The sequence below is a fragment of the Haemorhous mexicanus genome, chromosome 3, assembly GCF_027477595.1.
Source record: "Haemorhous mexicanus isolate bHaeMex1 chromosome 3, bHaeMex1.pri, whole genome shotgun sequence".
Lineage (NCBI taxonomy): Eukaryota > Metazoa > Chordata > Aves > Passeriformes > Fringillidae > Haemorhous > Haemorhous mexicanus.
Window position 1 is genome coordinate 110,745,309 of NC_082343.1, and position 13,726 is coordinate 110,759,034.

The 13,726-nt window shown below is 43.6% G+C and overlaps 1 protein-coding gene across 4 annotated transcripts in view; it reads left to right on the forward strand.

Moving 5' to 3' along the window:
• The window catches only part of KLHL29 (kelch like family member 29), a 388,396-nt gene that overhangs the window by 348,508 nt on the left and 26,162 nt on the right, over positions 1-13,726 (forward strand). For all 4 annotated transcript variants that reach the window (XM_059842958.1, XM_059842956.1, XM_059842959.1 and 1 more), the window contains 3 exons: positions 2,456-2,654; positions 5,390-5,572; positions 8,285-8,465. In XM_059842958.1, the coding sequence (XP_059698941.1) occupies positions 2,456-2,654; positions 5,390-5,572; positions 8,285-8,465 (563 nt within the window). The remainder of the gene's footprint in view (positions 1-2,455; positions 2,655-5,389; positions 5,573-8,284; positions 8,466-13,726) is intronic.

Here is a 13,726-nt window from a genome sequence, read left to right on the forward strand (position 1 = left end):
GGAGCAGTGCTGCCCCATTTATTCAGGGAAAGGTGGGAAAGGGAGGCAGTAACTCCACTGGGCCCATGGGAATTGTCCCATCCCTGACAGAAAGGAGCTGTTCTCCCAATGCTAATTGGCAGTCAGCTTTTGGACATGGTGGTAAGTGGAACACCGTGCCCCCATGTAGTGGCACACCCGTCCGTGCTGGTGTTTGGCACCGCTTTGTGTTGTGGCTGCTTCCAGTGCAGACCGGCCTCGGGGCTGCCAGGGGTGGCTCTGGCATGTCCCACTGCACCAAGGGAAGGTGCTGGCTCCTGTGTACATTCCATACATTTTACAACTTTATTTAAACTGCCTTTAGCAACTTGTACTGCTTCCTGAGCAGCCTGTAGTGGGAATTAGCCTCCCCCGTGGGATTGTCTCGCCCACTGGCAGTGTACCCTCTCTCCGCATTATTCCCCTGTCCCGATGCCACGTTTCGTTTTGGCTCCCATGTAAGGTTAAACGCCTCCAACCTTCTTAAAAAAAGCACTTCCTGAAGTCAGAGATTTGCCACCCACTGCCATATGTCCACGGCTTCCTCTCTTACAAGGTAATGGCATTAAGATATCTGCAGCCAAGTGCCTGACATTTGTGGCTCCGGGGAAGGAGCAGCCATTGTACCTCCTAGAAAGCACCTCAGAAATGGTTTTCAGCAGGGGAGGAGTGTCTTCTTTTATGTTTTGAGGTTGATGAAGTGATCTCAAGCCCTACTTGGCTCTGTTCCACACTAGAGGTAGTAGCAAGGAGTCAGGAATGAACTGCTCCCAGGGTTTTTTTTCCCAGAAAAGAAGCACTGTCACTTTTCCATCCCTTTTGGATCACCAAACAACTCTTTTATCCCCAAACAATTGCAGAGTGGCCAGGCTTCAAGTCTTAAAGCTGTACCTCAAATTGTCAGCTCTAGTGTTGAGGAGAGCTGATAAGCATAGACTGGGAGTCAGCCTGACACCCTTCATCTCCTCGGGGCCACAGATCTGCAGGCACATGTAGAGCTGTTGCAACCCCACAAGTTGTTGCATTTTTGCTTTGGCAGAACTTGCACCATGGTGACGTGGCTCTCCAGTAGGAGAGCAGTGTGAATTTGGAGGAGACATCCTTTGTTTTTCTTCTGAATTTAAGCCTGCTTCTTCAGTTTGAGTGGGGAAAAGGAAGGCCCTGGAAGCCCTCACAGGTGTCACTGCATCCTCCACCTGCTTGGCCAGCCCATTACCCAGTTCAGGCCATATCCCTACCCTCCCTTCTCACTATGCCCCTGCTCCATTTTTATCCCTGCTCCTGCTCTTGTTCCTGCAGTGACTTGGCTCTCACACCCTGCAGGGACAGGCATGCTGCTGAAAAAGAAATGAAAAAGAAAGTAAGAGCCAAGTGGCTTCTGGAAGACCAGAGGCATCTGCAGGCCAGCAGATGCTGCTGGCGCCCCGAGTTTCTTGGGACCAGCACGGACCTCAGGAATATTTATTTGCATCCTGGCCTCAGTCCCAGTTTGGATCTTTGGATGCTGCTGCTGTATGAATATTTATTGCAACAGATGATTATCTTTAGTTGCTGCTCACCCTTAGTTTGCATCCTGTTTGTCTGCCTTGCTTCTGGAGTTGTGTGTTTTCCTGTTGCTCTGCTTTTCACTGTATTCTCATGCAGTGTTGTGATATACCCAACTATATATAAAAAGAATAATCTGGGGATGGACTCCTGTTTTTTCGATGGCAGTTTTCTCTCTTGGGGTTTTGTTCTCATTTAAGCCGTGTTTGGTGACAGCTTCATTTGCTCAGATGTCCTTTACCCTCTGAGGTTTAATGTATTTGTTTAGGAGATGAAACTTACTGTCAGTATTTCTATAGCACCCTCTGGAGTCAGACTTCCATAAAAGCTAGAGCTACATAATTTGTTTCACCAACAAATAAACTCTACTAATTGAAGGATTGTTAGCAATTGGTTGACATCATTCAGGCTCTATCATAGTTGTTGAAATCTACCCTATTAACTGACTTCTGTTTCACATTTATAGTGCCAGAAAGACTTGTTTGGGGGTTTTATTACAGTGCAACAACCACACTCACATTTCAAGGTTAATTCAGATAACTCAAATGCTCACTCCATGTCTCCACTGCATAAGGTGTTCCATTCAGCCTTGAGTTCAGAATGAGCTTTTATTTCCAAAAATTCCTCCATACAGTGCTGTATAAAAGGAGTTGCCACCTTTTGAAGATTATATTAAGTCCTGGGACCAAACCCAGCGTGGGCCAGGCAGCTCTGAGGGCTGCATTGTCTCTGTCCCACTCATTCACTAAGCAGGGCTTGTATGCAGCATCCATGACAAGTGTGTTTCCAGGCTGGATGACAGGGGATGGTTTACAGGCAAGGAAGTGGAGATGCCAAGTGGCTGAACTCTGACCTGAAGGCTGCATGTGTTATTATTTCCCCCCCCTCACAGTATGCTGCAGAGCTGCTGGCAGTGGTGAGGCTCCCCTTCATCCATCCCAGCTATCTGCTGAATGTTGTTGACAATGAGGAGTTGATAAAGTCCTCGGAGGCTTGCCGGGATCTGGTGAACGAAGCCAAGCGCTATCACATGCTGCCGCACGCCCGCCAGGAGATGCAGACACCGAGGACCCGGCCCAGGCTCTCTGCAGGTAAAGCAAAACGTCCTTCAACAACACCAACCCCCTGATTCTACATTTCCTGGACATGCCCTGGGACAGGGCACAGACCTTGGTTCCTTCCCAGAACCTGCTGATACTTCCATCTCAATTTTCCATTGTTACTTTCCTTCAGAATTTAGGAGCCTCCCCCAGTGGGTGGACATGGGTGTTCAGATATATGCTTCTGAATTGGGATTTAAAAGGAGCCTAAATTTGAGGAATTATTGTCTTTGACAGAGACTGTAACAGTCCTCTGTTGTTCTGAAAATAAGCCCATTGCCCTCTTTGCCTCAGTTTCTCTAGCTGTAGAAATAGGTGAATAATTTTATTTTTTTGCCATGGAGCCTCTTGTGGGGAGCATCTGTCTGCTATTCAACAAACACCTTCAGTTTCACAGCCTTTTGTAAGTATAATATCTTTATATGGTGAGGCTGGTGTAAATATGTTATTTTTATACTGATGAGTACTAGATCAGACTGTTTAATGCCTCCAGAACAAATGGATCATACATAACATATCCCCTTTTAAAAACACAGCAGCTATGAAAAACTGAGTCTTCTTAAAAAGTTTCACACCGATTTTTCCTTTTTGGAAGAATGCATGGAAAAACTCTCAGTGCCCACCTTGCCAGCTGAGCCCATATCAAGGTGATGTGAGAAATGTCCTAAATATTCGCTGAACAGAGAATGCAGGTACCACATAAGAAAACTGCATCCAAGAAGGAGTCTGATGAAGCAGGTGAATTGTTTTAACATGCTGCCTGTACTTCTGCCTCCCATAAGTACAACAGAAAGCCAGACAAAACTTTCTGTCACTGCCACTGATGCTAATGTGGCACGGAGATGGCATATCAAACCACAGCATTTGCAGCTTCAGGAGACTGCCTCATCAAGGCACCTTTCAGAAGGACGAAGTGTAGAGGACTTTCAATAACAATCTACCCTAAAAAGTCTTTCATTGAAGATGACTAATGGTGTGATGTTTGAAGGGATTTTTGAAAAGTGCTTATTTTATGTATATAAAATTGTAGGTGTAATGTGATCCATTTCCAGAAGCTTGTTGATGAGGGAAAAGTGATTCTCTCAGGGTAAAGGAGGGTGATTATAGTTTTTTAGGTCAGAGTCTAATTATATAGAATCATGTTATTTTGCATATCAACAGCATTCATGGAGGCACAAAGGATCTCTAAACACCCTTTGTGGACTCGCTGCTGCATGTCACATGCTCTCTCGAGGTCATTGATTATAATCAAGTTATGTCTTGCACAGGTGATTAGATTTTCTGGTACGGCGCAAAAATAATGATCTCTTGTTACTGAGAAACATTTATTTTAAACTGTACAGCACTTTATCTTAATAACTTTTAAGAGAGTAACCTTGCTTGAATGACACAAATATATTTTTTGGAAATGCTAATGAAGAGTGACAATAATCCATTACTCTGCAGACGCATTTCTCTCCTCTGCTGCTCCTAATCCCTCTCGCTGGCAGTCTCACTCCTGCCCTGCACCTGTGCACATTTGTCTGTGGGCTGGGAACTGTAACACATCTCAGCAATGGTTCCAGTCAGGAGACAGCTCCTGAAACGGTGATGCCTTCCAGCTTGTGGCCTCCTGGTCCTTCTTCTGAGCCTACCTCTCCTGGCAGCACATTGCACAGGGGCTTCCAGTTGCTGCTTCAGCTAAATGCCAAGTCCAAACCATTCCCCACACCTGACTCTTGGATGGAGTCAGGAAACATCCCAGGGTTATACTGTGACCCATCTCTGTGGGAATGAGTCTGGAGAGGAGTTTGGAGTAACACAGAGATCAGATGTGACTCAGCTCTGGCTGTGAAGTGGGAATAAAACCTCAGAGATGTGGACTTGAAAGTTTTGCATGAACAGACAGTTTGGCTTGCTGGATACCTACCATGTTATGGGCTTGGGGGAGCTGTTCCAACACAGATAAAGCTCAGTAAATAACTATATTAAGGCAGGGGCCATCTTTGTCATGTTTCCTAGCACCTGGTAGGCCAGGTTCTGTCCATATGATCAAGTCCATATGATCCATGACTTGAGCATATGTTATCTGGGTCTGAAAAATCTGCTTTCCCTGGGAAAAGAAAAAAAAAAAAAAAAAAAAAAAAAACCAACCAAAAAAGAAGCCAAAAACCCCCAACAAATAAAGAAATAACCCACCAGAAAATTATGTATTAATAGAGTGCATGCAGAAAAAATATCAGGATGAAGATCCATAACCATAGCTTCACTTTCTCCAGACATTAGCTTTTAATGTGAGAAGACTTTAACCTTAGGTTAAAGTCTAAATATGCTTTTGCTGGATAATGACCAAGCTCCAAAGCTATCACAATCCTTGACAAAATGCCCATTTTCTTCAATGGAAGAGAAATTTGCTACCTGCAAGTCTCACTCACAGACTGTTGAAATGAATGGACATCTTTACATGGAGCTGCCTTTTTATTTCTTTCTGCCTAAGTTTTGCCCAGATGGCATTCTCCCTCCCTAGTTCTCCCGAGAGTGTTCATAGTGTCATTCCTCACCCACTGCTCCCCCTACACACACATTCCTGTTTTTTCTCACCCTTCGTGGTTTGATTGCAGACTCTAAAAGAGATTTATATATGATACATTAAAGTTTCCCTGACTGATGAGTATTTTTGGACAGGTTCCTCCCTGGTTGAGAGATGCCACTTTTTTATAATACTATTTTTCTTACTTGAATCCTAGGAGTAGCCGAGGTAATAGTCTTAGTTGGGGGTCGCCAGATGATTGGCATGAACCAGCGTGCTCTAACAGCAGTCACCTGCTTAAATCCTCAAAACAACAAGTGGTACCCATTGGCCAGCCTGCCCTTCTATGACAGAGAGTTTTTCAGCGTGGTCAGCGCTGGAGACAACATCTATCTCTCAGGTAAGCAGCAGATTCCATAGAAACAGAACCACAGAAGGGTTTGGATTCAAAGGGACCTTTAAAGGTCACCTTATCCAGCCCCATCCAATTTGGCCTTGAACAGGGATGGGACAGCCACAGCTTCTCTGTGCCATGGCAACCTGTGCCATGGCCTCACTACCCTCGATGTAAGAAATTTCTTTCTTCTGTCCAATCTAAATCTCCCTTCTTTCAGTTTAAAACTCTTACATCTGATCCTGTCACTACAGGCCATGATAAAAAGCCTCTTTCCATCTTTCTTATAAGCTTCCTTTAAGTATTGAAAGGTCACCATAAGATCTCCCCAGACCTTTCTCTTCTCCAGGATGAACAGCCTCAGCCTGTCGGCATAGGAGAGGTGCTCCAGCCCTCTGACTATTTTCACACCCTGTCCTTGGACTCAATTTAACAGGCCCACGTCCTTCTTGTGCTGGGGACCCCAGAGCTGAACGCTATACTCAAGGTGGGGTCTCACAAGAGCAGAGTAGAGGGGGAGAATCACCTCCTCCACCAGCTGGTCATGCTGCTTTTGCTGCAGCCCAGGATATGCTGACTCTCTGAGCTGTAAGTGCACTTTGCTGGGTCATTTCCTCTTTTTTTGTCCACCAGTACCCCCCACTCCTTTTTTAGAGGGCTGTTCTGAATCCACTCACCCCCCAGATTTACTGGGCTGGGAGAAAAGTTACAATACAGGCAGCCCAGTCAAAGCAGGACCTGTCAGAGTTTTACCCAGCTGCTCCTGGGGAGAAAAAAAAATTAAAAAGGTAGGAATAATGTTGGGAGAGAGGGATTTCCCTGCTTTTATCTTTCTCCATGTCTCTGCAGTGTTAATGTACTTTCAGAGCAATCAACAACAATATTTTGCAGTTGCAATGTGAAGAAAATAGGTCTCACAACCATCAAGCATGCAAAGAGGTTTCACTGCCATAGAAACACAATTTAAAATACTCTCTGTAGTTGAATCTAAATGGTAGGTTATGGAATTTGAGACAGACAGACTGAACTGCTGAATATGTGACCTACGCTTAAAGTATTTGCTTACAGGAGCATTCATGTTTTGTACTTGTTGAAATCTCTCTTCTGACAGTAGTCACTAGCCCTATAATCTTCTTAGTTTTGGTGAAACTGAGAGCACGCTCCTTAAAAGGCTTTAACTCCCAAAGTATCTGACAACACCATGCCCTGAGCATCACAGTATCTGGATTTTTGCAGTCTATTGGTACCTCTGCTTGGCTAGAGGGAGAAAAACAATTCCACCAGACAATGCAAGAATGCTCTGATGGCAGCTGAGTGGAGGCTGGATGATTAAAAGAGGAGGCTGGGCAGGGAGGTGCGGATGTGTGTGATCCGAGGATGTCGTTGGGAGCACAGATGCACCTGGCATCTGTACCAGTAAGGGGTTACAGCTGTTGCCTTTCCCTTGCCGAGCTCTCTCAGTGCATTTTCTGCAGTAAATTGCTGCCTGTGGTGTTAAATTCCATTAATACTGCATAGAGACCCTAAGAATTGATTGGAAATTATTTCTTGATGTTTTTTTCCCCATGCTTGTTTGCCCATGCTTGAGAGCAGCTGGAGCAAAAGTCTTCTGGGGAGGCTTTTGTCAGATGTTGGCTTTTAGTTATTCTTAGCTGAGGTGCTTGCCAATATGTACAGCCATTTTAGGCTGTGCCATACCTAGTAACAAAAGCTTAGAATCCTAATTTCAAAGCTCATTTCAGCTCTTTCCCTTGAATCTGGATGAGTGACCGGATGGTATTTGGTGGCTGCAATAAGGAGAGCTGGAAATGCAGCTAAGAGTCAGTTGATATTTTGCTTTGCTCAAACATAGAAGACACAGGAAAAAAGTGAAGGGGAACCAACAGAAGTGAGAATGGCCTGCTGCAAGCTCCAAGTACTGGACCTTGCACTGCATAGCATAGGTTTGGAGAGCAAAATACCAAGGAGGAAGTCTGGTTTTCTCATTAAACCATGGAACTGTGTCTAGTTCATTTTCCTGGCTTGACCACTGACTCCGAGTGTGGTCCCAGATAAATAATTTCACCTCTTTGTGTTTCAAAACAGGATAATAAGACACCCACTAAGTGGCTACCTTGGAAGCTTGAAGCAGAAGTTAAAAAGTGACCAATATAAATGTTTCATGAGATCATCCTGAGCTGTTTTACCGGAGTGGTACAGCTGGTTCTTTTATCTACAAATTAAAATAAATAAGAAATATGCCCCGAAAATTAGAAATTAAGCCTGCAGTCCAAGCACTGACTTTATTGTGTCCATATATGTGCTGCTTCAATCCATCACTGTATTAAGCATTTTAGGTTTCAGGCTGGCCTGTGTCTTGCAAGCCAAGATACACTCAGCCTCCTGACACCTTCTTGCAAGTGTTGCAGTAATTTAATAGACTGGAAGTTATTTATGAACACTGAGAAGGGTCTATCCCCTTATGTATGTGTCCCTCGTAGTCTGACATCTTGATTTCTTTATGTCATCTTATTAAAAAAACCTCAGCCTTTGGGGCACATGAATAAATGACACAGATATGCATCATCGGAACAGATGCTCAGCATTGAGGGTGATTTATTTTAATTAGTCAAATGTCATTTGAAGAGTTTTTACTGTGTAACAGGCTTTGATTGCTGTGTGCAGAGCTGCTGCCGTTGCAGGATCTCCCATAACTCTCCCCTTTTCTCTGGGTGCCAGGCGGAATGGAGGCGGGTGTCACGCTGGCCGATGTCTGGTGTTACATGTCCCTGCTCGACAACTGGAACCTGGTGTCCCGCATGACCGTCCCGAGGTGTCGACATAACAGCCTGGTGTACGATGGGAAAATCTATACCATTGGAGGGGTCGGTGTGGCAGGCAACGTTGACCATGTGGAAAGGTGAAAAAAAAAAAAACCAAACCATGTGTTGTTTGCTGGAGCTGTGCTGAAGGACTGTTTGCCTTTTAAAGGACAAATTGAATGGACTGTATGTGTTAAAATAAGCTTTTATAACAGCTAAGAAAGTAGGAAAGTGGGCAGGATTAGATTTCATTTAAAAGCTTCAGTGGAAAGTATTGTTTCAAAACCAAAGAGGAAAGTTGCCAGCTTCTCGCTTTGCTCAGGGGAGGGAAGAGAGGAATTAAGCTTCTTTGGACATTTTTCCAGGTTATACAATGAACTAATAAACTCCCTTTGAATTTAGTATTGATGAAAGTCTTTACAGACCACATTAGTACTTTTTTTTTTTCTTTCCTTTTAAATCCAAAAAAGCCCAACAGCAAAGTAAGTCTCTTGTGTGTGTTTTCCTGGTGTAGCACCTCAGTCTTGACCTGGCTGGAAGATCCTCCCTTTGGTGGTCTTGGCCTGGGGCTGGGACCTGCCAAGTTGACAGTTAAACAACCAATAATAAATGGAAAGTTCTGAATTCCTGGCTGAACAAAGATGGGAGAGAATGGAAATTTCTCTTTTCAAGTAGACTCCAGATGTATTTTTTTTCCCATAGAACTTAAAAAAAACAGGAAGGAACAGAAGTGCAACAAAAATATTTCACTAAGTAAAATTCCAAAACCAACTGATTCCTTGTCACCCATGGCATTCAATAAAGCCATAGATTTTATATCTATATCAATGTTTTCATTAAAAAAATAGAATTCACTTTGAAATGCAGTTTATGAGAATATTCTATTCCAAAAATATCAATACAGTCTTAGCCTTCCCCAAACACTTAATTGGGAAATATATTTGGGAAATATTTTTCCTAAGTTAATGTAGCAACCAAAAATATTTTTGTCAGTTTTAAATGCTGAATTTGAATATTTCTTCAGTAACATTTTGAAGCAGACATTTTCCAGTAAAAGTTGCCTTAACAGGCAAGGCAAACAGGGATAGGCCATTAGGAAGGATTTTGGGGGAAGAAAAAAACACATTTTTCAAAAGGTTGGGAACTGGTGTTGGTGATGATGCTCTCAGCCATCAGGGAAATGCAGACAGCAAAGAATGTATGATAGGCCATAACAGTGAAAGCAACATGTGGACACTGCTCCCCTCCTTCACCCACAACTTAAGGTGGGCACTGCCTATGGGACTTGCTTTGAAACAAATCTCGTCCTTTACAGCAGATTTGTTTCTAGTATCTGAAGGTATTCATCCCATAGTTTAAGTCAGTAAATTTTTAACTAGCAGAACTGTTTTGTGAACACAGGAAGAAGAGAACCCAGGAAAGAGATGCCATTTCATTCCATCTCTTGATAAAGATGAACAGCAAAAGAATGCTATTGAGTCTTGATAGTTGTCACTGATTAAATTATCTCTTCTCAGTTTTCCTTGGGTCTGATTTCTGTCTCTGCTCTGATTCTCATGGTCTCTATTAAAGTATCCAAAATGTTGGTCAGCTGAATGAACCCTAAATCAAGCAGAGTCCCCCCCGCTCCTTCCCTCTCATGTCAGTCACCCAGCCCTCACCATAGATGACATTGCAGCCTGCAAAGTCACACTCAGGCCCTTGGTGGCCCCTGCTTGGCTCAATGAGAGCAGCAGTGCTGGTTTTCCATTGTACCAAGCCCACCAGGAGACCTGGATGTGGGAAAGGAGCAGATTTCCTCCCTATCATTTCAGTGCACACTGTCTCAGCCACAATAAGGATGTCTTGTCATGGGGATTTGCTAAACCCGTGGTTATAATTAATCTGCTGCTGTCTATAGAGTGGCTTGTGAGACAGAGCCATGAAAAAAATGCAGCATGGCCTCCTTTGGGCTGTGCTGGGAAATGAGAGAAGTTTAGGGATGTTTCCTTTTTTATTCTTCATATTTAAATGACAGTAGGGGGTGACAGAAGTGAAGCACAGCATGGCTGAAGCTGTGTTTTGGAAAGGATGTTTCAGGGTCTGCTGTCAGAAATGAAGGTGAGGGAAGGCTGACTCTCTTAGCAGTGCTGAATAAAGTCAGGCCTTTTCACACAAAAGCACTTCCCATTTGGACAAGGCAGGGTTCAGGAGTTTAAACTGCTGTACCTATTTTTGCAAGCAGTGAGGATTTCAGAATTTGGATTGCAGCTTTGGAAAAAAACACACTAAAATACAAACTAAAATTATTTTAATTGCTGATTTGGCTGCAGTGTTACGAGCAGTGAATGCCCACTTCTTGCCTCTGCTTTTCTTCCCTCCCCTCCTCTAGAGCTACAAGAAGCCGACTTTCTCCCACCATATTTCTGTGTGGATTGCACATTCCTCTTTCATACTGTGTTGGTTTGGATGGGACAGTGTGATACAATCTTTCAGTAAAGGGTAAACCTCTCTGTCATTCCAGCAGGTCATATAAAAGCACTAAATTAAAATAGTGTGGCATGGTCATATGCTCTATGTCAAGTGATGCTGAAAGTTACATTTACCTCTAAAGTTACCACTCCTCCCCTCAGTGTGGAATTGCAGACACACACTCCTGGGTTTGGGGTAGTTTTTCACCTCCTAGGAGGCCTCTGAGATTATAGCACTGTTATCCCCCCAGATGGAGGTGCAGGGGCTTATCCAGGCCTGACCCACAATGCAGTCCTGGGCTGTGCCACCAGTGTGAAGGGCAAGGCACTGAACATCCTCCCTTGGTGGACCATTTTCCACCTCCCCTGGTGCACATGCAGCTTATCTTTCCCAACCACATTTTGCTTTCTGCTTGCTTAGTCAGCCCAAGCGTGACCATGCCCAGCTTTGGCCAGGTTCCGACGTGTGTCTGCTGGCGTGGTGAAGGGCATGTCTCCACTCCAAAGTGACTTACCCTGACCTCACCAGTGAGCAGACCCAGAGGATGATGTCTAAAGGGTGTCTCACCACAGTGGGTCTTTGAAGACAGAGAACATAGCATTTTCTCCCAGTTTCTTTCTTGTTCTCCATCTGCCTGTCATGGAATTCTTCTAATATTGGATCCTAAGTGGTTAAAATCTTACAAATATGTTTTTTACGGCATCTTACTTTTTAAAAGCAAATGTCAGGCCACCTTAGCTATACATGATACCACATGCCCGCACTTAATACATCTGCTGCACCATTACAAAGCATTAAAGCAAGTAGGGACCACTGGACTCATAATGAATTATGGCATCAGCTCCTGTGTCACTCTCTCCGTGCTTTCAGTTGTGTCATTGATGCTGAAGGGTGCAGCTTCACCCAGAAATTCTGGTGCCACTTCAAACAGCGGGTGTTTTCCCATCAAATTCAACAGGGCTGATTCTTTACCCTTTATCTGCCATTTGTCTGTAAGGAGGCAGCAAAAATTCCACTTCGATGGATAATATGGGACTATCAATCACAAACAGATGAATAGGAGTCATTCGTTACTCATCTTAAAATAATATGCATGTGCCAGAGGGGCTGAGTTATAAGTCCATTTTTGTGGCTGTGCATGGGTATATGTTCAGGGAAAGTTATGTTTTTGCAATGAGTGTTTAGGGAAATAACAGCATGGCTGCAGTTCTCCATCAAGCCCCTCTGGCAAGGTTCTGTGTGACAGGAAGCAAGTCATTAGGTGTTAGGCGAGAAGGTATTACACTTTCTGTCTTCTTCTGAGATATGAGTTGACTTGGGAGCTGGTGAAATGAAGTGGATCCACGAACTAAGTCTTTGGATAATGGATGGGCCCTGTAATATATGCAATTTGAGAGCCGAGGAGGCTGCGTATGCTGACAAGACAATGTATGTGACTGGAAGTGTGGAAATGTGGGTGCTTTGTGGTTATTATATGTTTGAAGGACAGAAGAAGATGAATCCCCTTGACCTGACAGCACTTTTGCAATAAGGTTGTCTAAAATTGGGAGATTACTTTTCTTGGCAGTGCATACGTTGAAGACTCTAAAAAAATCCATGTAAAGAATAAGCTTTATACATTTTAGAAGCTGCTTCAGAACCTACTGTTTTACTGAGATATGATCATGTAGGAATTAGGGGTTCTCCCCCAAGGAGGGTGGACTTCTTCACCAGGATTGCCATGCACTAGAACAGGCTGCATAGGGGAGCATTGGAGTCACTGTCCCTGGAGGTATTTAACAGTCATGTAGATGTGGTGCTGAGGGACATGGTTTTTAGTGGTGGGCTTGGCAGTGCTGGGTTAGTGGTTGGACTCAATGATTTTAAAAGATCTTATCTAGATGAAAGAAAATTAAATATATTGCCTTGTCTTAGGATAGTTTCTTATGCCTGTCAGAAGAAAAGGAAAAAGGCAAAAAATGGTAATCCATTATTGTGATTTTAAAGATGTGGATTATCTGAGGAGCAGTTCAATAAGACACTGTACTGCTTTAGTTTAAATAGAAGCTTTCCTGCAAACATAATTAAATAATGTTTAAATAACTGAAGGATTTCTTGCAGACTGACAGAAATGGTCAGTGTGTAGGCGGCTGACCATGATGTAAGGATCATATAATGTGAATAAATGAAGATACACATATGGCTGTTTACCCTCGGAGGAGAGAAATTAAGAGACTGAGGAGGAAAAAAAAATACTGTTTTCAGGTGCTGAAGAGATCAAAAGTCAAGAAGGCAGTGAAGCGAGTGGCACAGCTTGAAATGAAGGGTTTTCTGCTGGTAATACTGAGGTGGTAGGGAAAGAGCGAGGAAGGAGGAGGTGAATGAAATGAATGAAGGACTGGGAAGATCAGTCCCACAGATTAAAAAATCCTAAGAGTGAAGAGTTGTGGAAACCAGCAAGGTTTTATTTCTGCATGTGCTCTCTTCAAGCCTGAGCTGTATTTTCTGTTGGGTTCAGATAATTTGTTGTATTATGGGTATATAAATTATACATATACATACAGATATACATTATTTTTACAGATAATGTGCATATACACATCTATAAGAGATCTAAAAACATATAAGGTGTGCGTGAATAATACATTAATCAGCAGGTAGTGAGTGCACAGGAGTCAGATGAGATCCCTGTGCTCAGTGCAAGTGACATGTGAATGACAGGTGGGGACACGTGTCCTGCAGGGCTGGGGACTGGCAGGTTGCTGGGGCAGAGGAAGGAGTGTGAGGGTAAGTGTGTAAAACCACACATGAGTCCTTAGCATGCAAGGACTGCAGACCAGGAGTCAGCAATACAAAAGGAGATGTCTTTGAAGATTCAAGTTGGGCAAATTGGATGGGCTCGGTAGGCCCACGGCCAAGGACGAGCATG